Raw genomic sequence first — 22,844 nt, 5'->3', positions numbered from 1 at the left:
ATTGATTGCTACCTTCAATCCCTATTTCGGGAGAATACAGGCAGGATAAAAGTGGAGTAAATAAAACTAATGAAGAAATGGCTGATGCTGAAAATGACAGGCATGTCTCCAGTTCACAAGTCCCTTATTGGCATTATTATTATTATTATTATTATTATTATTATTATTATTATTATTATTATTATTATTATTATTATTTTCATTATCTGACACAGCAAACAAGATAGATCTGCTGGATTTCGTATCACAAAATCACAACACTTCCCAAGCGTCTAGGACTGTGTGATGTATTTTCGGATGATGCGCGCAGATCCCAGTCGGGTGGCCTTTTGCAGTTGGCAGATCATAATTTTGTCAATGTCTATTGTTTCCAAATGCCGGCTCAGATCTTTTGGCACGGCACCCAATGTGCCGATTATTATTATTACTACTATTACAGTAGAGTCTCACTTATCCAACATAAACAGGCCAGCAAAACGTTGGATAAGCGAATATGTTGGATAATAAGGAGAGATTAAGAAAAAGCCTATTAAACATCAAAATAGGTTATGATTTTACAAATTAAGCACCAAAACATCATGTTATCCAACAAATTTGACAGAAAAAGTACTTCAATACACAGCAATGATATGTTGTAATTACCGTATTTACGAATATAGCACCAAAAAAAACACAATATATTGAAAACATTGACTACAAAAAATGCGTTGGATAATCCAGAACGTTGGATAAGCGAGTCTTGGATAAGTGAGACTCTACTGTACTATTATATTATGACATAGTTTGACACAGCAAACAAGACTGGGATCTGGGCGCATCATCCGAAAATACATCACACAGTCCTAAACGCTTGGGAAGTGTTCAATTTGTGATTTTGTGATACAAAATCCACCACTATTTTTTATCATCATCATCATCATCATCATCATCATCATCATCATGGTGTCAAAGGCTTTCATGGCTGGAATCACTGGGTTGCTGTGAGTTTTCCAGGCTGTCTGGCCATGTTCCAGAAACATTCTCTCCTGACATTTCACCCACATCTATGGCAGGCAACCTCAGAGGTTGTGAGGTATATTGGCAATTGGGCAAGGGATGTTTATATATCTGTGGAAGGTCCAGAGTGGGAGAAAGAATTCTTATCTGCTTGAGGAAAGTGTGAATGTTGAAATTGGCCAGCTTGATTAGAACTGAATAGCCTTGCAGCTTCAAAGCCTGGCTGCTTCCTGCCTGGGGGATCCTTTGTTGGGAAGTGTTAAGTGGCTGTTTCTTGTCGGGACTTTCTCCAACAAGCCAGAGGAAAAATAGGCTACTTAGATGCTCTGAGAGACTCGGTGGGAAGACCTTGAAGCCCAGGTGCGTCAGGCATGATCTCATGGCTATTTGGTCGGGCTTAAATTACAGACTGCTGGTTTCATGCCTTTCAGAGGAGACAACGCTGCCATAGAAATTGGCCTTCTTGTCTCGGCTCTCAAGTTCATGATTCAAGTATTCTTGAGTTATTTGGTTCATGTCTTTGTTTCCTGGAAGGATTTACCTTGGAAAAGTTCTTGCTTTCTGGTCTACGGATTTATGGTTGAAGTACTGCTGTGGATTTTGGTTCTCTTGCTTTTATGTACTTTGGCATTTTTGGATTCCTACGATTTTGTATTTCTTATTCTGCTGCTCCCTTTTGAAATGCCCTTTCCCCCCTTTTTACCTGCTTTCTTTAATAAATATTTTTAGATAGAACTAGCTGTGCCTGGCCACACATTGCTGTGGCTTATGGGAATCCTTTGTTGGCCAGGTGGAATAGCAGTGAATAGCCTTGCAGCCTCAAAGCCTGGTCATTTTCTTCTTATGGGAATCCTTGTTTGGTGAGTTAGAATGCAATGGAATAGGCTTGCTGCTTGGAAGGCTGGGTACTTGCGTTCTAGGAGAATGATTTTTGGGCTGCTAGAATTGTAACGAATAGCCTCGCTGCTTCAAAGCCTGGCTGCTTGCTACCTAGGGGAATCTTTAGTTGGCCAGCTTCAATAGTACAGAGTAGTATCACTGCTTTAAAGCCTGGCCACCTTCTACCAAGGTTAATCCTTTGTTGGTCTGGTTAAATTGAACTGAATAGCCTTGCAGCTTCAATGCCTGGCTGTGTTATACCTACGCCAATCAGTTTTTTTGGGGGGGGGGGGGTTGAGTGAAGGACATACCTTGGATGTGTTGGTGTATTGTGGCCAAATTTGGTGTGATTTGGTTCAGTGGTTTTGTTGTTTACTCAGTCCTACAAACGTACATTACATTTATATATTGTTGTGACTCAGCCAGAGCCTCAGAGTGACTCTGATGGAGATTATGGGATTCAGGTTCAAGATGACTCTGATGGGAATTATGGGATTCAGGTTCAGAGTGTTCCTGCTGTGGAAGATGAGGAACAGGGAGGCTTTCCAATGGCAGGGAATGGTGTTGATGATACTGAAGTTAGCCAGGTGCAAATTGACTCCGGAAGGGAGGACAGCTCCCAATCTGATAGCATGCAGACAGACATTAACGCTAATGAGCTGGCTGGCCTTGACGACATGGAATCTTTAGACTGAGCTGGCCGTTTAGAATTCAGGATTCGCAGGAGTGTTAGAATAGCAAACAGGAGGGAGGTCAGAGGCCAAAGAAATGCGTTCATGCAAAGGACATTAAAAGAATGTGCTGAGAGAGAAACTTTGTCAAAGCAACTTCTCGCTCAAGTCAAGAAGTCTTGCAGCCTTTGTGTGTTCTTGTTCATGGAACTTTGTCATGCATTAATGGGACCTTGTTTTATGCTTTATGTTTTCTTTGATTATTCTCTAAATCCTTGTTTTGCAATCATCTTTTGGAACTTTAATTTTGCTTTTTAAGAACTATTTATTTCCTATTTCCTAAAAAACTACAAAAGACTTCAACCTGTGTACAGCCTGGTGTATTTAGCAAGGCGAAGCTAACCTTGGGCCCGGGCTGTGGCGCAGGCTGGAGAGCAAGCCAGCTGCAACCAGCTGCAACGAATCACTCTGACCAGGAGGTCATGAGTTCGAGGCCCGCTCGGAGCCTGTGTTTGTCTTGTCTTTGTTCTATGTTAAAAGGCATTGAATATTTGCCTATATGTGTAATGTGATCCGCCTTGAGTCCCCTTCGGGGTGAGAAGGGCTGAATATAAATGCTGTAAATAAAATAATAAATAAATAAATAACCTGAGGTGCAACATATATATATATATACTAGCTGTGCCCGGCCACGCGTTGCTGTGGCAAAGTATGGTGGTATGGGAAATAAAGTATCTTATATTATCTGCTTAGAACTGGATTATATGAGGCCCCTTCTACACAGCTGTATAAAATGCACACTGAACGGGATTATATGGCAGTGTGGACTCAAGATAATCCAGTTCAAAGCAGATAATATAAGATTATAAATGGGTTATATAGCTGTGTGGAAGGGCCTTGAGTCTACACTGTCATATAATCCAGTGCAAATCTGATAATCTGTATTTTATAGGCAGTGTGGAAGAGGCCTGAGGCCTAACTCTGCCTGTCCCCTGGGCTGAGTGGGTTGCTAGGAGATGAAGTGGGCGGAGCGTAGCCTTCTAACTGGCAATTGGATAAAAACAATTATTCCTCTCCTTCTAATTAGGACTTTATTTTTCTTTTCTTTTTATTGTATGAACGTAGAGGCATGGATGAGGGGTTGTGCTGCCAAGTTTGGTGTTTCTGGGATGTGTAGTTTTGTTGTTTTGTCCTAGGCCGAAATTTCATTACCCTTTTATATATATATATATATATATATATATATATATATATAGAGAGAGAGAGAGAGAGAGAGAGAGAGAGAGAGGGAGATATTACTGGACTCTGGTGTGGTGCTGGGTGAAAAGGTGTTTTCAGCGGTAAAGTGCAACACTGTGATGACTCATGGGCCTTGTAGTCCTGTTCCTAGTACTATTGTGGCAGACGAAGAGGAAAACATGGGATTTTTGCCGGTTCAGCAAGAGCCGGAGTCTCTTCACCTGCAGGATGTTGATGTTTGCCCTCAAGAATTCAGCCAAACAGGCCTTGGGCAGAACTCCCCCCCGTTTTCCAGGAGGGAAAATTATTCTAAAGATAGGGGAGTCAGGGAGGCTAATCGGAGAAGCCTGAGAATCGCTGCCAAACAAATGGCTGATTAGGTCTGCTTCCCTTGGGAAATTCTAAGGAGTCACACATCTGGACAGAGTTGGGTTTCGCTTCTCGTTCTCTAGGGAAAGAGTTCTGTTGGCGGGAAAACGAGACCCAATATAGGTGTTTGGCGCGAGGGATTCTTTGCGGAGTCAATTGATCAGCTTGAGGAGAGAGATCGTGTGTGGACTTCGTAATCCCAGTTCCTTGCTTCCCGGATCAAGCTTCAAGCCTTGCCTTGTCTCACGGTTTTACCACGGACTCTGTTTCATGCTTCATGTTCGTCTTGCCTCCAGTCACGGATCTAGTCAAGAATCAAGTTTATTTCCAGCCTTGTTGTCAAGCTTCATTGGACTTTAAAGACTCTGTTATTTCCCCACACTATTGCTTGGCAAAGTGTGTGTTTCGGTCAAGTGGATTAAAACTTTGAACTCTAATATCTTATATTGGACAATACATTTCTGGACTATATTTGACCTTATCTGAAAGGTCTGCTTCTGAACTATATTCTTCACTTGTTTTTATTGATTTTATATATTTCTTTAATAAAGATATTAGATAGAGACTGGCCTCTGTGTAAGGTTATTGGTGCTCTGCAGCCAGGGTCCTGACAAACACACTGGATGGCCATCTGTTAGGAAGGATTTGATTGTGCTTTTCCTACATGGCAGGACATTGGACTGGATGGCCCTGGGGGTCTCTTCCACCTCCCTTGACCCTGGAAAGGGGTGCCTCCCTTCACCGACAACGTTACCGATTCCCGACGATCCCAAGAAGAGGAAGACCAGGGGATGCTCTTCGTCGTACCATCCATTTTCCTTCCTCCGGATGGCTGCAAACGAAACCCAACAAAACAACAACAAAGGAAAGGGGTTATATATCTGGGCACAGGAGAAGAGAAGGAGGAGGAGGAAAATAAAAAAAGAGGGGGGGGGCAGGAAAGGCATATAAATCAATGCCACAACAGCCAGTATAATTATCACTAAGTATACACTCTGTTTCCCCGCTGCCTGCCCACTCCCAGGCCTGGCGACCATTAGAGCCCTCTGATTCGATTAGGCAGCCAGGCCTCAGGAGGGGCCTAATCGGGTTAGCATGGATCTGGAAGGCGGCCCGGAGCAGATCGCGGATAAAGTTTTCCAGGATGTGCACTCAGGGTTGCCAGGGAAACCGAACAAGGGAGGAAGACGGACACTGAGCAGCACCAGAAAGGGACTGGCCTTCGTCCCTTCAGCCAGAAGGAGAAGTCCAGTTGGGGAAATACGGATATGCAAAGGAGGGGTCCAAAAAGCCATTTGAAAACATACAAAGAACAGGCAAGGAAGAGGTTTTGCATCCATTTCTAACAGGAGGGAGGTTTTCCATTCAAGGGCATCACTTGCCTTGCCCAGCTGTTGTAAGCAAGAGGTGATTTCGGAAGGAAGCAGAGGGCAAATGTGGTGGGTTTGAGCAGAAACAACACAGAAGAAGATGCAACCTTACAAAATAGAGGGAGCTTTTATCCTAGTAAAGGTAAAGGTTTTCCCCTGACGTTAAGTCCAGTCGTGACCGACTCTGGGGTTGGTGCTCATCTCCATTTCTAAGCCGAAGAGCCGACATTGTCCATAGACACCTCCAAGGTCATGTAGCTGGCATGACTACATGGAATGCTGTTACCTTCCTGCCGGAGCAGTACCTATTGATCTACTCACATTTGCATGTTTTCAAACTGCTAGGTTGGCAGAAGCTGGGGCTAACAACAGGTGCTCATTCCGCTCCTGGGATTTGAACCTAGGACCTTTTGGTCCGCAAGTTCAGCAGCTCAGCGCTTTAACACACTGTGCTACCAGGGGCCCCATTTATCCTAGAGCGGTGGCTAGATTGAACTCTGCGGTTTCACACTGATGTGGCATGAGGGGCTGTGCAACAGTGACAAAAACATAGAAGGATGGGTGCTTTTGTTTTGAGATTCACACATATATAATGTGATTGGAAATGGCATTTAATTTCGTTGTACGATGTATAACGACAACAAAGTGATTCTATTCTATTATTTCATTCTATTCTATTCCTGCAGTTAGAAGAGGCCAATCATCTATATACAGTAGAGTCTCGCTTATCCAACGTAAACGGGCCGGCAGAACGTTGGATAAGCGAATATGTTGGATAATAAGGAGAGATTAAGGAAAAGGCTATTAAACATCAAATTAGGTTATGATTTTACAAATTAAGCACCAAAACATCATGTTAGACAACAAATTTGACAGAAAAAGTAGTTCAATACGCAGTAATGCTATGTAGTAATTACTGTATTTACGAATTTAGCACCAAAACATCACGATGTATTGAAAACATTGACTACAAAAATGCGCTGGATAATCCAGAACGTTGGATAAGCGAGTGTTGGATAAGTGAGACTCTACTGTATATAAAAGAGTGATGGAATCAGGGCACCGGACAAAACAACAAAACTACAGGCCCCCCAACCTCGAAATTTGACAACACAACCCGTCATCCACGGCTCTAGGTTGATACAACAAAAAGAAAAGAAAAATAAAGTCCTAATTAGAGGGAGAGCAATAATTGTTTTTATCCAATTGCTGCCAGTTAGAGGGCTAAGCTCCGCACATAGACCCCCTCTATCGTCACCACTTTCACAATACACAAACAACCAAATGCATACTAAACATAAAGACAACCATACAACACACATTCAATACCACCACTACCTCAACAATTTCTCGCCAACACCACCAGACAATGCCACAGCAACGCGTGGCTGGGCACAGCTAGTAGAATCGTAGAGTTGGAAGAGACCTCATGGGCCATCCAGTCCAACCCCCTGCCGAGAAGCGGGAAATCACATTCAAAGCACTCCTGACGGATGGCCATCCAGCCTCTGTTTAAAAGCCTCCAAAGAAAGAGCCTCCACCACACTCCAGGGCAGAGAGTTCCAGTGCTGAACAGCCCTTCTCACAGTGAGGAAGTTCTTCCTAATGTTCAGGTGGAATCTCCTCTCCAATCTCATTCTACCAGACAGGAAGACACTACTCAAGCCCTCCCAACAGATGACCATCTAGCCTCTGCTTGAAAGCCTTCAGAGAAAGAGCCTCCACTAGACTCTGAGGCTGTTGAACAGCCCTTATTATCAGGAAGTTCTTCCTAATGTTTAGACGGAATCAATTCAAGGAGGATATTGACCAGCTGGAAGGTGTCCAGGGGAGGGCTGCCAAAATGGCCAAAGGCCTGGAAGTATAGTGTCCAGATGGAGGGACGTTGTAGTCCCACTCTCTTCTGCTGTGGCCAGACCTCACCTGGAATGATACTGTGTCCTTTTCTGGGCAAAGAAATGCAAGGACACGACGAAAGGTGTCCAGAGGAGGGAGACCAAAAAGGTCAAAGGCCTGGAAACTACGAATCCCACTAAGAATGCTTGAGAGAGCCGAGGAGGTTCAGCTTGGAGAAGAGGTCGGGAGAAAGGGGCTGTGAGAGCCAGAGTTTAAACATTTGGAAGGAGGCCTCATAGAGGAGGAAGGGGAGTCTTATTTTCTGCTGCTACAGAAATTAGAACACAATGGAGCCATGGGTCCAAATTACATCATTAGGAAGATTAGGAAGAACTTCCTAATAGTATTCAGCATTGAGCTAAGTTGCTGCCTGGGAGTCTGGTGGAGTCTCCTTCTCTGGGGGTTTTAAATCAGAGGCTGGATGGCTATCTGTCCGGAGGGCTTACATGGTGTCTTCCTACTTGGCAGAAAGAAGGGGTTGGACTGGATGGCCTTTGGAGGCCCATCCCAATGGTAGGATTCTAGGATTCATTCAGGATTCACTTGGACTTATCCAAAGAATCCAGAAGAATCAGCCCACAAGCCCTTCTACACTGCCATATAATCCAAATTATCAAAGCAGATAATCAATATTACCTGCTTCAAACTGGATTATATAAGTCTACCCTGCCATATAAGGAGCCCCGGTGGCGAAGTGGTTTAAGCACTGAGCTGCTGAACTTGCAGACCGAAAGGTCCCAGGTTCAAATCTCGGGAGCGGCTTGAGCGCCCACTGTTAGCTCCAGCTTCTGCCAACCTAGCAGTTCGAAAACATGCAAATGTGAGTAGATCAATAGGTACCGCTCTGGTGGGAAGGTAATGGCGTTCCATGCAGTCATGTTGGCCACATGACCTTGGAGGTGTCTACGGACAACGCCGACTCTTTGGCTTAGAAATGGAGATGAGCACCAACCCCCAGAGTCGGCCACGACTGGACTTAACATCAGGGGAAAACCTTTACCTTTTACCCTGCCATATAATCCAGTTCAAAGGAGATAATCTGGATCTTGCATGGCAGTGTAGAAGGTTGACCTTCTGCAAATTTGAAATATTTCTTTGCTGAGTGTGGTGGCTAAATGGGCATTTGTGCATCAACCCAATTATTTTTTCATGGACCACAACGGACAGAGTGCATCCATTCCCATGTAATGCTAAACCATGGATGAATGGCAGGAAAAGCCACATGGCATGTCTTTATGGCCTTTTGAGATGCATTTCCAGCACAGAGATAGATCTCAACTGGGCAAAATTCATGCAAGGAAGAGAGGAAAGTGGTGCCACCAGGCAGCAGAAAGGCAAACGCGGACAGCACCCAACATCTCTTTGGATGGATCCAGAGAACAAACATACAAATAGCTGCATTTCCTACTATTATTATTATTATTATTATTATTATTATTATTATTATTATTATTTTATTTACAGCATTTATATTCAGCCCTTCTCACCCCGAAGGGGACTCAGGGCGGATCACATTACACATATAGGCAAACATTCAATGCCTTTTAACATAGAACAAAGACAAGACAAACACAGGCTCCGAGCGGGCCTCGAACTCATGACCTCCTGGTCAGAGTGATTCATTGCAGCTGGTTGCAGCTGGCTTGCTCTCCAGCCTGCGCCACAGCCTGGGCCCAAAACAATGTGTTGCGCTAGTTTCCATCTTTTAAGATTTCCAAGCAACATTTACACAGAATATTGTTTCAAAACGTTTTATATTAATATTTTTAGTAAATCATGGAATGCTTTCCAATAGTTAAAACCATTGGTTTCATAAGCACGACAAAATTACATGGCAAAAAATTAATGCTGCAAAATCCTCATTCATGATTGTGGGGGGAAAAGGTGGATTTTGATCATTGGCATTGCAGCTCTGGATGTTTCCAGAGGTTGGAAACCTACTTTAAAAAGAGCAATTCATTTCCATTATTCATTTTGCTGGTTTGGAAGTAATTTGTTGCTCTATTATGTCTTAAAAGTAACTTACTTCCTTGCTCAAGGCACCACTTGGTTTCCTTTTGTTATTACTGTTTTAAAAGAACCTAAGATCCAGTAAGAGAACAGTGGGATTTCAGCCAAGCCATTTTCAGTACTTTTTGCTCCACTGTCTTAAAAAAATAATTCATCATTGTATTTTATTGTGCATCACTTTTCTCTTATGTTTCTTCACTTTTCTGGTGAAGAAACCAGAACTGATAAGAGAATTGAACAAAACCTAGAAAATCCCTACCAAACATAATTTCACACAATTGACGCCAACAAGAATATCTTGTGATCGTTTTTTGGAGAACGTCTTGTTCACACTTCCATGACACGCACCCAGTACAGTCTGACTTCTTATATGATTATGGAAATGGAACCTGTCCTGATCTCATCATGGTTTTGCAGGTAATGATGTCTCCTGCATCCCCTTGGATTGGCCTTGTTAAAATATTGGTAGGATGGACCTTGCCATTATATGCCCCATTTCTATGTATGGTTGTGAAAGTGAGGGGAGTGGAGAGGAAGAAAATAAATCGGTTTCACCAGTGAGGTTCTAGAGGAAAGTTCTGGTTGGTGGCAGGGAAAGAGGAAGACCCCATTGCAGGTGGGGAAGGACTCCATCAAGGAGGCTGCAATGGTTGCCTTGAGTCTGCAAGACCTGTCTTGGAGGCCTCTCTTTTAAGCCAAAGTCAACCTGTTGGTAGTTAATAACACCAACACATTTTGAAATGTCCAATGAAGGACCATCTTGGAAAGACCTTCTGAGCAGTCCAGCCCACTTTTATACATCTCGGTTGCTTTGTATCAGCTGTCATGAGGATGCTATGGAGAGAAAGTCACAGCAAACAAAGCATTGTAACTGATGGTACTTAAGCCAGACATGGACAAACTTTGGTCCTCCAGGTGTTTTGGACTTCAACTCTCACAATTCCTAACAGCTGTCCAAAACACCCGGAGGACCAAAGTTTGCTCATGCCTGTCCTAAGCAAAATCCTATGCTTTGAAGAATCCCACCTAGCATTTACGAAAGGTCAATGAGAGCAGGGAGCCAATGTATTAGGTTTGACAGAAGCCTTCCTCAAAGCAGCTGAAATGCCCAGAGGAAAGATGAGCCAAGACATTTATTGTGATAGTCAGAGCGAGCAGGAGCAATAATGGGAGCAGAAGACATAGCAGGCCAGAAGGACAAAGGGGAGCAGAAGGGAGTCACCATGACCAGATGCTGGGAATGATACTCCTGGCCCCAAAAGGTCAAGGCATTCGTTGCCAGAGAATGGCCAGTTTTGGGAAAGAGCCAGGAGTCTTGGCAAGATGTCCTAGTATCTGAAGCAGCAGAAAACAAGCTTTGCCCCTTCTTCTCAATGGGACATTCTTTCAAATATTCAATCATGGCTCTCGTGTGTCCTTCTGTTTTCCAAGATAAACATCCCCAACTCCCTCAGACATTCCTCAGGAGGATTCATAGTTTCCTTGATCATTGTGGTCATCCTTTTCTGGATGCCTTCCATTTTGTCAAAGTTCTTCTTGAATTGTGGTGACCAGGATTGGATAAAGGATTATTCCAGGTAAGGCATAACTAAAGCAGAATGCCCTTGATCCTAGGATGCAGCCTATGATTGCATTGGCCTTTTTAGCAGCCACATCACACTGTTGGCTCCTGTTCAGCTTGCGGTCTCCGAAGACTCTTAGATCCAATGTGTTATCGAAGGTTTTCATGACTGGGATCACAGGGTTGTTGCGTGTTTTCTGAGCTGTATGGCCATGTTCCAGAAGTATTCTCTTCTGATGTTTCGCCCACATCCATGGCAGGCATCCTCAGAGGTTGAGGTTCACCTCACAACCTCTGAGGATGCCTGCCATAGATGTGGGCGAAACGTCAGGAGAGAATACTTCCGGAACATGGCCATACAGTTCGGAAAACACACAACAACACTCCTAGATCCAGGGTTGTTGTATGTCTTTCGGGCTGTGTGGCCATGTTCAAGAAGTATTCTCTCCTGACATTTCACCCACATCTATGGCAGGCATCCTCAGAGGTTGTGAGGCATGGATAAACTACTCCATCCGCGGCTGCTGAATGAAGCAGATCCCTAGATCCTAGATCCCTTTCCCATGGACTTTTAAGCCAGGTGTCCCTCATCTTATTTCTGCAAATTTCATTTTCATTACCTAAGTGTACTATTATACTTTTCTCCCTATTGCAGTAAGACAATATCTGTAGGGCCTGGGTACAAAAAGCAGGGTCACTCTCAGTGCAAAAGGAAACCCTTGGATGGGAGAATCATTTAGCGGAGAAAGCAAACCCCAGCTGACGTGGTTTAGGACATCAGTGGCTCATCTGTATTGCCGCATCATTAATTTTTCATCCCTAGTCATGCAGGGACATCCCTGGCCCAGGCTCCCTTACAGGTCTATGCTTTTCTCTTTTTAGAGGAACAAAGTTGTGGGGGAATTTGGGCAGGGCACCCCAGGCTCATGTCTCACTGAAAGTGCTCAAAGATGCTTTTGGGAGGAGGGCGAAGAGAGAAGGTGCCATCCCGGCCTCGCTTCAAAGCCTCTTCCCAGCCTCCTTCCCTTTATTTTGTCATCTGTAACGGCCGTGCCACAGTGGAGAGCCTCAGAGAGGCCCTTCCCGCTCACTATTGAACTGATAAATTCACTGTATTACTTTACACAAATCAATAGCCCAGCAGTTATCAGGACTTGACGTGACCAAAATTGGTTCCAGCCAATTTGTGAGTGTAATAGATGTCCATTTATCAAATCAATTCATTCTGTGGGGCTCCTCGGCCCCTGGCCCGGGACTGGGATGGCCCAAGGGGCAACGTCGGCATCCTTGGGGCCGCGAAGAAAAGGCCAACGCTGCCCCTGCCAGAGAGGCAATGGGCCTGCGAGGCCTCTCCTACCACCATGGCAAGTGGGCACCAAGGCAGGGAGATGGGTCACTTTGCACTTTGGTGTTCCCCAACTATAGGCCCATTGCCAGGCTTCAGGGCCACATAAAGCAATATGGAAGTTAAATCTGGACAACTTCCTTAATATGAAAGGGCCCTAAAGGAACAGCAACCTCAACTGTAGAGTCACAGGACCAGGAACACTCAGATAGGAAGAGGAAGGTATGGATGCAGGCTTCCTATTATGTCTTGGCCAAGTTGCATACTTCCCCCAGCTCTGGTCTTCAATGGCAATTACTTACAAGCCACTCTCAACACCTTCGCAGAAGCATACGAGAAGCTCGGCCTCTCACTGAACATTGAGAAAACCAAAGTGCTCTTCCAACAGGCACCAGCTAAACCCTCTGCAAAGCCAGGAATACAAATTAATGGTGTTCACATTAGAAAATGTTGACCATTTCCGCTCCCTTGGCAGCCACCTCTCCACAAAAGTCAACATTGATACTGAAATACAACACCGCCTGAGCTCTGCGAGTGCAGCATTTTCCCATATGAAGCAGAGAGTGTTTGATGACCGGGACATCCGTAGAGAGACCAAGGTGTTGTTTATAAAGCCATTGTCCTCCCAACCCTGCTCTACGCCTGCGAAACGTGGACGATCTACAGATATCACACCCAACTCCTGCAGCGTTTCCATCAGAAAAATCCTGCCAATCTCTTGGAAAGACAGGCAGACAAATGTCAGCGTGCTTGAGGAGGCAAAGACCACCAGCATTGAAGCGATGCTCCTACGCCATCAACTCCGCTGGACTGAAGGCCACATTGTCCGAATGCCCGATCACCGTCTCCCAAAGCAGTTGCTCTACTCCGAACTCAAGAACGGGAAACGTAATGTTGGTGGGCAGGAAAAGAGATTTAAAGATGGGCTCAAAGCCAACCTTAAAAACTGTGGCATAGACACTGAGAACTGGGAAGCCCTGGCCTTTGAGCGCTCTAATTGGAGGTCAGCTGTGACCAGCAGTGCTGCGGAGTTCGAAGAGCCAAGAATGGAGGGCTTAAGGGAGAAACATGCCAAGAGGAAGGCCCGTCAAGCCAACCCTGACCAGGACTGCCTTCCATCTGGAAACCGATGTCCTCACTGCGGGAGAATATGCGGGTCAAGAATAGGTCTCTTCAGCCATCTACGGATCCATCCCCAAGATAGCGAAGACGGAGGACCATCATCCTCGAACTACGAGGGATCGCCCAAGTAAAGTAAGTCAATGGCACATCTGAATAATGGGTACAAACTGCCCTTGGGAAGAAGCACTCCATCACCTGCTAATTTGATAAGAACAGAATCCTAAGAATCCTAAGACCCGACAGTCAGGAGAGACTTCCAGCACCATCCAGTTCAGGAAGACATCATCAAAACCTTCAGAGAAAGGCTACATCAGATCCCAAGGCAGCCACGTATTCCATCACCAAGTATCTCAACCGTCAGGAGGTCCTTCCTAATATTTACATAGGATTTCTTTTCTGGAATCCATTGCTCCATGGTGTTCCAGGCTCTGGAGTAGCATGAAAACAAGCCGCCCCCTCCTCAATCTGCCATCCTTCCAAATATTTAAACATGGTCTCTCAACCTTTTTTTCCTCCAAGCTAAACATCCACAGATCCTTCAGCCTCTCCTCAGAGGGATTCATAGTGTGAAGAGCCTCAACTTGTAAACATAGACAGGAGTGCACAAGAGTCCAAGGTCTAGCCAATTTATCCACAGATCTAACAAAACACAGGGGAACAAGTAGGAAGGAAAACCAAAATCTCAAGTCCAGGGTCAATAGTCATATACTGGAAATCCAAACGACAAAGCTGAGTCCACAAATCCAGAGCTGCTGATGTCCGAGAGCAGTCCAGATTCCAAACGTCTGCAACAGTTCAAGGGTCCAAAGCAATCAGGTGACACACTGCAAACCCATAAATGCTGCTTTCATAGGGTAAAGGTAAAGGCTTCCCCTGATATTAAGTCTAGTTGTGTCCAACTCTGGGGGTTGGTGCTCATCTCCATTTCTATGCCAAAGAGCTGGCATAGAAATGTGGTCATGAGTGCATGGAGCATCATAACCTTCCTGCAGAAGATGTACATATTGATCTACTCACATTTGCATGTTTTTGAACTGATGGGTTGGCAGAAGCTGGGGCTAACAGCAGAAGCTCACTCTACTCCCCAGATTTGAACCACCAATCTTTTGGTCAGTAAGTTCAGCATCTCAGTGGCTTAACCTGCTGCATGACCAGGGACTCCATAGCTTTCATAACTTATTCCTATTGTCAGCCTTCTTCCTGGCAAGTCTTGAAGATCTTCTCAGCGGAGACTTTTGTATCTTTAATTCTACCAAAGCAAGAACAGTTAACTCTTCCTATATTTGCATATTTCATTTTTTTTTCTGCCTAAGGGGAATACTGTACATTTCCCCCTGTTGAAATTCAGTATGTTAGATTTGACCAATCAGCTCTCTAACCTGGTCCTGATCCTGTCCTCTGGAGAATTAGATCTCCCTCCCAATATGGTCCTATCTGTAGATCTGATAAGATGCCCTTTAATGAACTTAGAAGGAATGATCAGAGGCACATTTCCATTGTTTGTGTTTGAAGCAGAAGAGGCTGCTGGCAAGACCAAAGGTAGGGCTGGATCTAAGCTTCTGTCCACTTCTATGTTTTTTTCAGCACAAATGGCCTCAATGAGCAAAGAGGTCGGCTCTCCGTCATCTTCTGCCTCTGAAAGTGCCGACTGTCATCTTCTGCATGATTTCTGCCTGGAGGGAAAACCTTTGCACGGCTCAGGATGTCTAGGCACTTAACACATGATAAATATTACCAGCAAGAATTATGCAAATTGATCAAATTTGTGCATCGATGCTCATTCTTCCTGGTTTTATTCCTCTTTGTGGGAAAAGACAGAGGAATGAAACCTCAACCAAGGAAAGTCCTGCTTCTGAGGATTCAGGCAGACAAGCCATTTGCTTTCAACTTTATCTGTTGCAAGCAAAACGCCGATTCCGTCCGTATTGAAATTAAAGCCCAGGTTTTTGGACATTTATGCAGCAACCAGTTTCTGTTAATGTATTTGTTGTTAGAGTGTGAAATGTTAAATCAATTGTTGCTGTTGAATTGTGTCTATGTGTTCCGGCAAGCTTTCCAGAAGCACAGGAGTTAATTACATGCCAGCCCTGAGTGATTGCCTGCAGGGCCAATGGGTCAAGACTTCCGTTTCAACTGCATGGATGGAACATTCGTCATGAACTGTGGAATGTTGGGAGGTGCCTGTTAGTACTGATAACAGACTCGGCAAACTGAGAGGACACACCATGCTTTGTCCTTGCCGAGGAAACATGTGTCCAGAGAGTGATGGTATTTAGTGTTGTATATAGCTTGTAAATAAAGCCTTTAGAACCGCTGGGATCAGCAGATAATTAACGACTGAGGTGTCATTTGTCAGTGCCACTTTGCCGATGCTTAAGTGGTCTGACTGGTAAGAAGAAGGTGAGACCTGACTCTTCAATAAGTCAAGGTGGCGATAATTTCCTGACAGTTTCATAGAGTTGGAAGAAACCCGAAGGGCCATCGAGTCCAACCCCCTGCCATGTGAGAAGACACAATCAAAACACCCTGACAGATGGCCATCATCCAGACTAGTTTCCTCCAAATCACAGTGGGGAAAAATGATCCTTCCTTGGCTTTCTGAAACAACAAGCATTCAAGGGTGTTGGCCTGCTTCTTACAGAAACTTCAGATTAATGTCTTCAAGGAACTGTCTCATTTTTGGAATGCCTTCTGCTACAAGAAACATCCAACACATTCATGTTTCCTGTTCAGTTCAATTTGGTAGTTTGGCTACTGGGAGGCTAGGGTATACATTCTTGTTCTGACCATTAAAACCAGCAGGTGATCTTGAGCCGGACACATTTGAATCCCAACTTAGCCATGGAAACCTTTTGGATGGCCTCTGAGAAGTCACACTTTCTCTGCTATGGCAAACTCCTCTGAAGAAACGTTGCCAAGAAAAATCTAGGAGATGGTTGGCATAAATAGTAGGCTACCTGGCAGTACATAACAACGGAAGTGCTGCTCAAGATTTCTTGTGCAAATAGTTCAACGCACAAGGGAAGTGTGTGGACCATCTCCGGCACAATCGAAGGTCTGAGTGTCTCTTCTGTTGAGATTGTTTCCCCTGCCTTTCTCTCCCGGGGACTTTTCAGCACGGCCTTTGGCCACTCTGAGAAGAAACAAGAAGCCCAAAGCCCTTTTTAATCTCTCCATCCGTTTTTGCTCCTAATGGTCTCACCCCAAACACAGCGGCCGTTTTCAGTAACAGGAGGAAGATGGAGGGTTTTAATATCCTTTATCTACTGTGCGCTGCTCCCTGAGAATGACTGAGAAGTTGGGTTGTTTGCTTGTTCTCTGCTCCCGGCACAGCCAAGGCTCTCAGGGTTCTCTTTGGCTTCAGACGGAGGAGATCCGTCTCTTGCACCAGGCTCCGGGGCTGCCATATTGTTCCCTTGCATAAGCGTTTCAACTCTCTCAACTCCGAGGAATCCTTCAGGGCGGTAAAAACCCATCTTCATTATCGGCACATGCCTTGAAGCCACCTGTCGAATCCTCAGAGGTAGCTTTGCTAGTTCTTCTCTTTGAAATACAGCACCTGAGATTCATTGGTGGTCTCCCATCCAAGTCCTAACTCCAGTTGACCTTGCTTAGCTTCCAAGATCAGACTGGACTTTGTGCTTGTAAGGTATTTCAGGGGATCTATGTACTCAGGTAACCACTCGACTGATGGTGACCCCATGAATTCTATGAGGAAATTTTAGGGCAAGGAATTATCAGAGGCGTTTTTGCCACTTTCTCCCTCTGAAAGACAGCCTACCTCACCTCGCACTCATTGGCGGTCTCCCATCCAAGTCCTAACCTGGACCGACCCTGCTTAGCTTTCATGATCAGATAGAACTTGGTGCCTTTTGGGCTATTTCAAGGGAGTATATGTGCCTTCAAGACGCCTGTAGACTTATGGAGGCATTTCCTACATTCTTTTCAGCAGGGGTCCCCAAACTAAGGCCCGTGGGCCGGATGCGGCCCTCCAAGGTCATGTACCTGGCCTCTATCCTAAACTTTAGACTTAGGATGGACCTAAGTGTACCTGGTTTTTGAAGGTCTCTTTGCTTAGCTACGGCCTTATGAGATCATCTAGATGGCTTTTGGAGGTCACTTTCCTTACCTATGGTCCTATGAGACCGCCTAGATGGCTTTTGAAGGTCTCTTTCCTTACCTATGATTTTATGAGATTGTTTAGATGGACTTTGGGGGCCCCTTTCCTTACCTATGGTCTTATGAGATTGTCTAGATGGCCTTTGAGGGCCCCTTTCCTTACCTATGGTCTTATGAGATTGTCTAGATGGACTTTGGGGGCCCCTTTCCTTACCTATGAAACCATCTGGATGGTTTTTCAGGGTCCCTTTCCTTATCTATAGTCTTCTGATGGTCTTATGAGATCATCTAGATGGCCTTTGAGGGTCTCTTTCCTTATGAGATGGTCTTATGAGACCATCTAGATGGTCTTTGGAGGTCTCTTTGCTGACCTATGGTCTTATGAGATCATCTAGATCAGGGGTCCCCAAACTAAGGCCCGTGGGTCAGATGTGGCCCTCCAAGGTCATTGACCTGGCCCCTGTCCTAACTTTAGACTTAGGATTGAACTAAGTCTGAAATGACTTGAAGGCACACAAAAACAATCCTAAATTTGAACTATTTCATCATAGCCCGGCCCCCCAATAGTCTGAGGGACTGTGAACCGGCCCTCCACTTACAATGTTTGAGGACCCCTGCTTTTCAGGGTTGGAAGACCCAGAGATGTTTTTGCCAGCTCCTTCCACTAAAAGATAGCCAGCAGCAAATGGCAGGGGTCCGGGAAGGTCTTCTTTTTTGGGCTGCAAATCCAAATGGGGGGATTCTGGGAGTGACAATCCCCAAAGACCCCTTTCTTCATACTCTGTAACTTTTGAGCCTCCTCGTGGAGAGAAAAAGCGGGGTACCATCATCATCATCATCAACAACAACAACAGGTCCCAACTTGCAGACTTTGGGGAAAGACATTTGTTGCCTTATGGCCACCCCATGAATTTTGTAGGGTTTTCTCAGTCAAATAATCCTCCAAGGTGGTTTTGTCAGTTCCTTCCTCTGAACTATGTTGCTATTCAGTGGCGTTTGCCCATCTTAATACTAACCAGGACTGGCTCTGCTTAGCTTCCAAGAGGAGAGAGGATCCAGTGCCTTTAGGGTCCTAAGCCTTCCCTTTTCTTTATTTCCCCCTCTTTATGGTCTACTTGAGCTTTGTCTTCTATCAGTTGAGTCTGAATGAATACCTTGCTGACAAAGTGTTCCATTTTATTGCCCAGTTTTACGGCTGTTATTGCCTATTGCTAACCGTTCATATACCTGACTGGTATTTTTTAAACATTAAGAAGGAGCACAGCACTTTATTTCGACAAGCCTTTGGCCGCAAGCCGGTCAGTAGCAGAAAAGTCCTTCAAGGGGAAATTGCACTTTTTATCTTCATTATACTTATTGGAGGCTGTCGTACTTTGGACACGCCATAAGAAAACCTGATTCATTAAACATGGTCCATTTGTAGTATTATGGTTACTTGTTCATTTTAAATATATTTCTCTATACTTAGCAGACATTGATGCAACAAAGTAGAAGTACTGTATATACTCGAGTATAAGCCTAGTTTTTCAGTCCTGTTTTAGGACTGAAAAAGCCCCCCCTCGGTTTATACTCGGGTGAGGGTCCTGGTTAACTTATATTCGTGTTGGTTTATACTCGAATATATATGGTACATTCATTATTATTGGTATTATTAAATTTATTATTTTACTCTATTTTTATTACTATTAATACATTTATGATTTCACTCTGATATTATTGTGATTAAATTTATTATTTTACTCTATTTATTATTGTATTTATTATTTGACTGTATTTGTTAGTCTTATTACATTTATTATTTTACTCTATTATTATTAAAAGGATACATAAGCACATTTACATTGAAGAAGATGAGAATGATGATTTAATCCAAGCTGGAACGCCTTATCTTAAATTACAGTTTTATGTAAATATTCAAAAACATTTCACCTTCTGATGCCTCAGTTAGTGTAATTTTATTGGCATCTATTTTTTATTTCTGAAATTTACCACTCTCGGCTTATACTGGAGTCAATGTTTTCTCAGTTTTTTGTGGTAAAATTAGGTGCCTTGGCTTATATTCGGGCTGGCTTATACTCGAGTATATACGGTATATTGTAACAGTTTGATAGCTGCCTTGGCTTGAGGACGGGAGAAAGACAATTTGTGTTTTATTTTATGTTTTTAATTTATTTATTTTCATCATTTATTTCTTAAAAGCAGGGATAGAGTTTATTTGTTAATTTTAGCTGGCAGGAGTGTAAAGGACATTAAGGGAAGGGAACATCACAGGGTTATTTTTGTATTCAGATCCTTTGTTTTTACGGCCTATGTTTTTATTTTCATATCTGTTGCATTTAAGTTGCATTTTTGGACACTAATTTAAAAGAGTTCTGAGGACATGGGTCTAATGATAATACAGTAGAGTCTCACTTATCCAACATTCTGGATTATCCAACATAGTTTGCCTTCTGCCCTGATCCACAGCTGTTTCTCTAGGCAGCAAGGATTGAACTTTTTATGGATTTAATTTCCAACAATGTCGCTACTGTAAGTTCATTTTATGCAATTTTATCTTTATTTGTAGTCAATTTGTTAGTAGCCAATGTTTTTTCAGTCAATGTTTTCAATACATTGCTTTGGTGCTAAATTCATAACTACAGTATAACGTTACCGTGTATTGAACTGCTTTTTCTGTTGATTTGTTGTAAAACATGATGTTTTTGGTGCTTAATTTGTAAAATCATAACATAATTTGACATTTAACAGGCTTTTCCTTAATTCCTCCTTATTATCCAACATTTTCGCTTATCCAACATTTTGCCGGCCCGTTTATGTTGGATAAGTGAGACTCTACTGTAATAATAAACTTTATTTATAGACCGCCCTGTCTCCCTGAAGGGACTCAGGGCGGTTTCCAACAACAGGGCAACCATTCAATGCCAAAATTAAACCATAAAGTTTACATCAGGACACGGCACATTAAACAATATGAATAACCTAACTGTAACTTAATAAACAAAATGTCAACAAATAGAATAAAAATAGGAATTAAAAATAAAATGCAAACTTCATAAAATACAGAACCCTGATAACACACACTAAAACAGGGGTCCTCAAACTTTTTAAGCAGAGGGCCGGTCCATGGTCCCTCAGAGCATTGCGGGGCCAGACTATAGTTTAAAAACAAATATGAACAAATTCCTATGCACACTGCCTCTGTCTTATTTGTAGTGCAAAAAAAGGCCAACAAAATGTTATGGTTTGCAAAGGCACTGTGCTATATTTGTGTGTTAACTGGAAAATGAAGTGCATGAAGCCGATTGGCTGAACCTGCAAAGACCTGTAATTTGATTTGAAACTGTTTCTGTTCTGCTGCTGGAGAACCGGTTTGGAACACGTTTTTGTTCAGTGTGAGTCTGTGTGGTGACTGAGTACTGCCTGGGGAAGATGGCTCTGTACTCAGAGAGTCCTTGCTATTTCTGAAGCCTTGTTTGCTCCTGGGAAAAGAGGATGAAGAACCAGGACTGTATTCTTCACTGAAGCAGATTTATGGACTGAAAAAGGACTGTTTATGACTGCTGGGTTTCTGTAAGCAATCAGAGGGACCATTGTGAATACAATTGTTCTTTGGATCTCTTGGAATTAGTAAAGTTCTTGTATTATTTGTTCTGCAAATCTGAGTGGTGCATCATTGTTCTGCAGGGTGACTCTGGGCTCATGGGCACATGGAAGAGCTTCTGCTTACCATCTACAATGCGCAACACGAAAGAACAATACAATATTTAAAAATAAGAACAATTTTAACCCACATAAACCTACCAGGATTTCAATGGGAAGTGTGGGCCTGCTCCTTGCTGATGAGATAGTCAAGTTAATTAGGATGGTTGTTGTTGTTGTTGTTGTTGTTAATGTTGTTGTTGTGTGCCTTCAAGTCATTTCAGACTTAGGGCGAGGTTAAATCTAAAACCGAAGGCGGGGGCCAGATAAATGACCTTGGAGGGCCGCATGTGGCCCCCGGGCCTTAGTTTGGGGATCCCTGCACTAAAACATAAAACCGAATATATCGGAGCTCCATCAGGTGAGGCTCTGGATTCCAATGTCCCGGAGTAATAAAATGGACCTAATCAACCATAAAAGGACTGGGCAAGGGGTAGTGTAAACAATGTATTATAGGGACGGGGAAGTGGATGAAGTGTAGAACAGAGTACTACCTGGCGACCTGGGGACTGGGCCTAGGGACTAATCCTTCTCAAAAGCTTGTTGGAACATCCAGGTTTTCAGTTCCTTACGAAAGGTGGACAGTGAGGGGGCTTGCTCTATCTTCTGGGGAGGGAGTTCCAAAGTTGAGGGGCCACCACCAAGAAGGCCCTTTCCTTGTTGCCACCAGCCGTACTTGTGAAGGTGGTGGGAGCGAGAGGATGGCCTCCCCGGCAGATCTTAGAGCCCGCACACAGGTTCATAGGGAGAAATGCGATCACGAAGATAGGCAGGGCCTGAACCATTTAGGGCTTTGTAGGTCAAAACCTGCACCTTGACTTGAGTCCGGAAACTTATTGTCTACCAAAACGCATTCAAATTATGATAGACATGTAAGATATTTGTGGACTCATGAGCACCCACGCACACTATGCACTTCAGCTATATACATAAAAGTCAAAGTACAGTAGAGTCTCACTTATCCAACATAAACGGGCCGGCAGAATGTTGGATAAGCGAATATGTTGGATAATAGGGAGGCATTAAGGAAAAGCCTATTAAACATCAAATTAGGTTATGATTTTACAAATTAAGCACCAAAGCATCATGTTATACAACAAATTTGGCAGAAAAAGTAGTTCAATATGCAGTAATGCTATGTAGTAATTACTGTATTTATGAATTTAGCACCAAAATATCACGATATATTGAAAACATTGACTACAAAAATGCGTTGGATAATCCAGAACGTTGGATAAGCGAGTGTTGGATAAGTGAGACTCTACTGTATGTATGTTTATTGGTTTGTTTGTCCCACAAAGGCTCCTCTGGGCCTTGGTGGATCTGGATCAACTTTGGCAGACATATCCTTCCTTCATTAGCCAACGTAAAATAATTGAAAGGTTTGAACTACAAAACCCCCACCCCTTTTGGGTCCAGTGCAGAGGGAAAGAAAAGGAATAAAGTGATTAGCAAGACGTAGGTGACATGTATTTGAAGGGAAAAGAGGAAGGAAGGAAGTGGGAAGAAAGAAAAAGAAGGGAAAGAAAGGATTGCAGGAGGGAAGGGGGAGAAAGAAAAAGGAGGGG

The 22,844-nt window shown here is 43.7% G+C and overlaps 1 protein-coding gene across 2 annotated transcripts in view; it reads right to left on the bottom strand.

The window, feature by feature from the left end:
* Positions 1–22,844, bottom strand: part of clpb (ClpB family mitochondrial disaggregase) — a 106,088-nt gene that overhangs the window by 22,696 nt on the left and 60,548 nt on the right. The window contains exon 8 of one of the 2 annotated variants that reach the window (XM_062977056.1): positions 4,909–4,986. The exons of the other annotated variant lie outside the window; for it this stretch is intronic. Coding sequence (XP_062833126.1) covers positions 4,909–4,986 — 78 coding nt within the window. The remainder of the gene's footprint in view (positions 1–4,908; positions 4,987–22,844) is intronic. 2 annotated transcript variants of the gene reach the window in all.

This window comes from Anolis carolinensis, chromosome 3 (genome assembly GCF_035594765.1).
Source record: "Anolis carolinensis isolate JA03-04 chromosome 3, rAnoCar3.1.pri, whole genome shotgun sequence".
Classification (NCBI taxonomy): Eukaryota; Metazoa; Chordata; class Lepidosauria; order Squamata; family Dactyloidae; genus Anolis; species Anolis carolinensis.
Note: the sequence above shows the minus strand (reverse complement) of the source record. Positions and strands in the feature narration are given on the sequence as shown.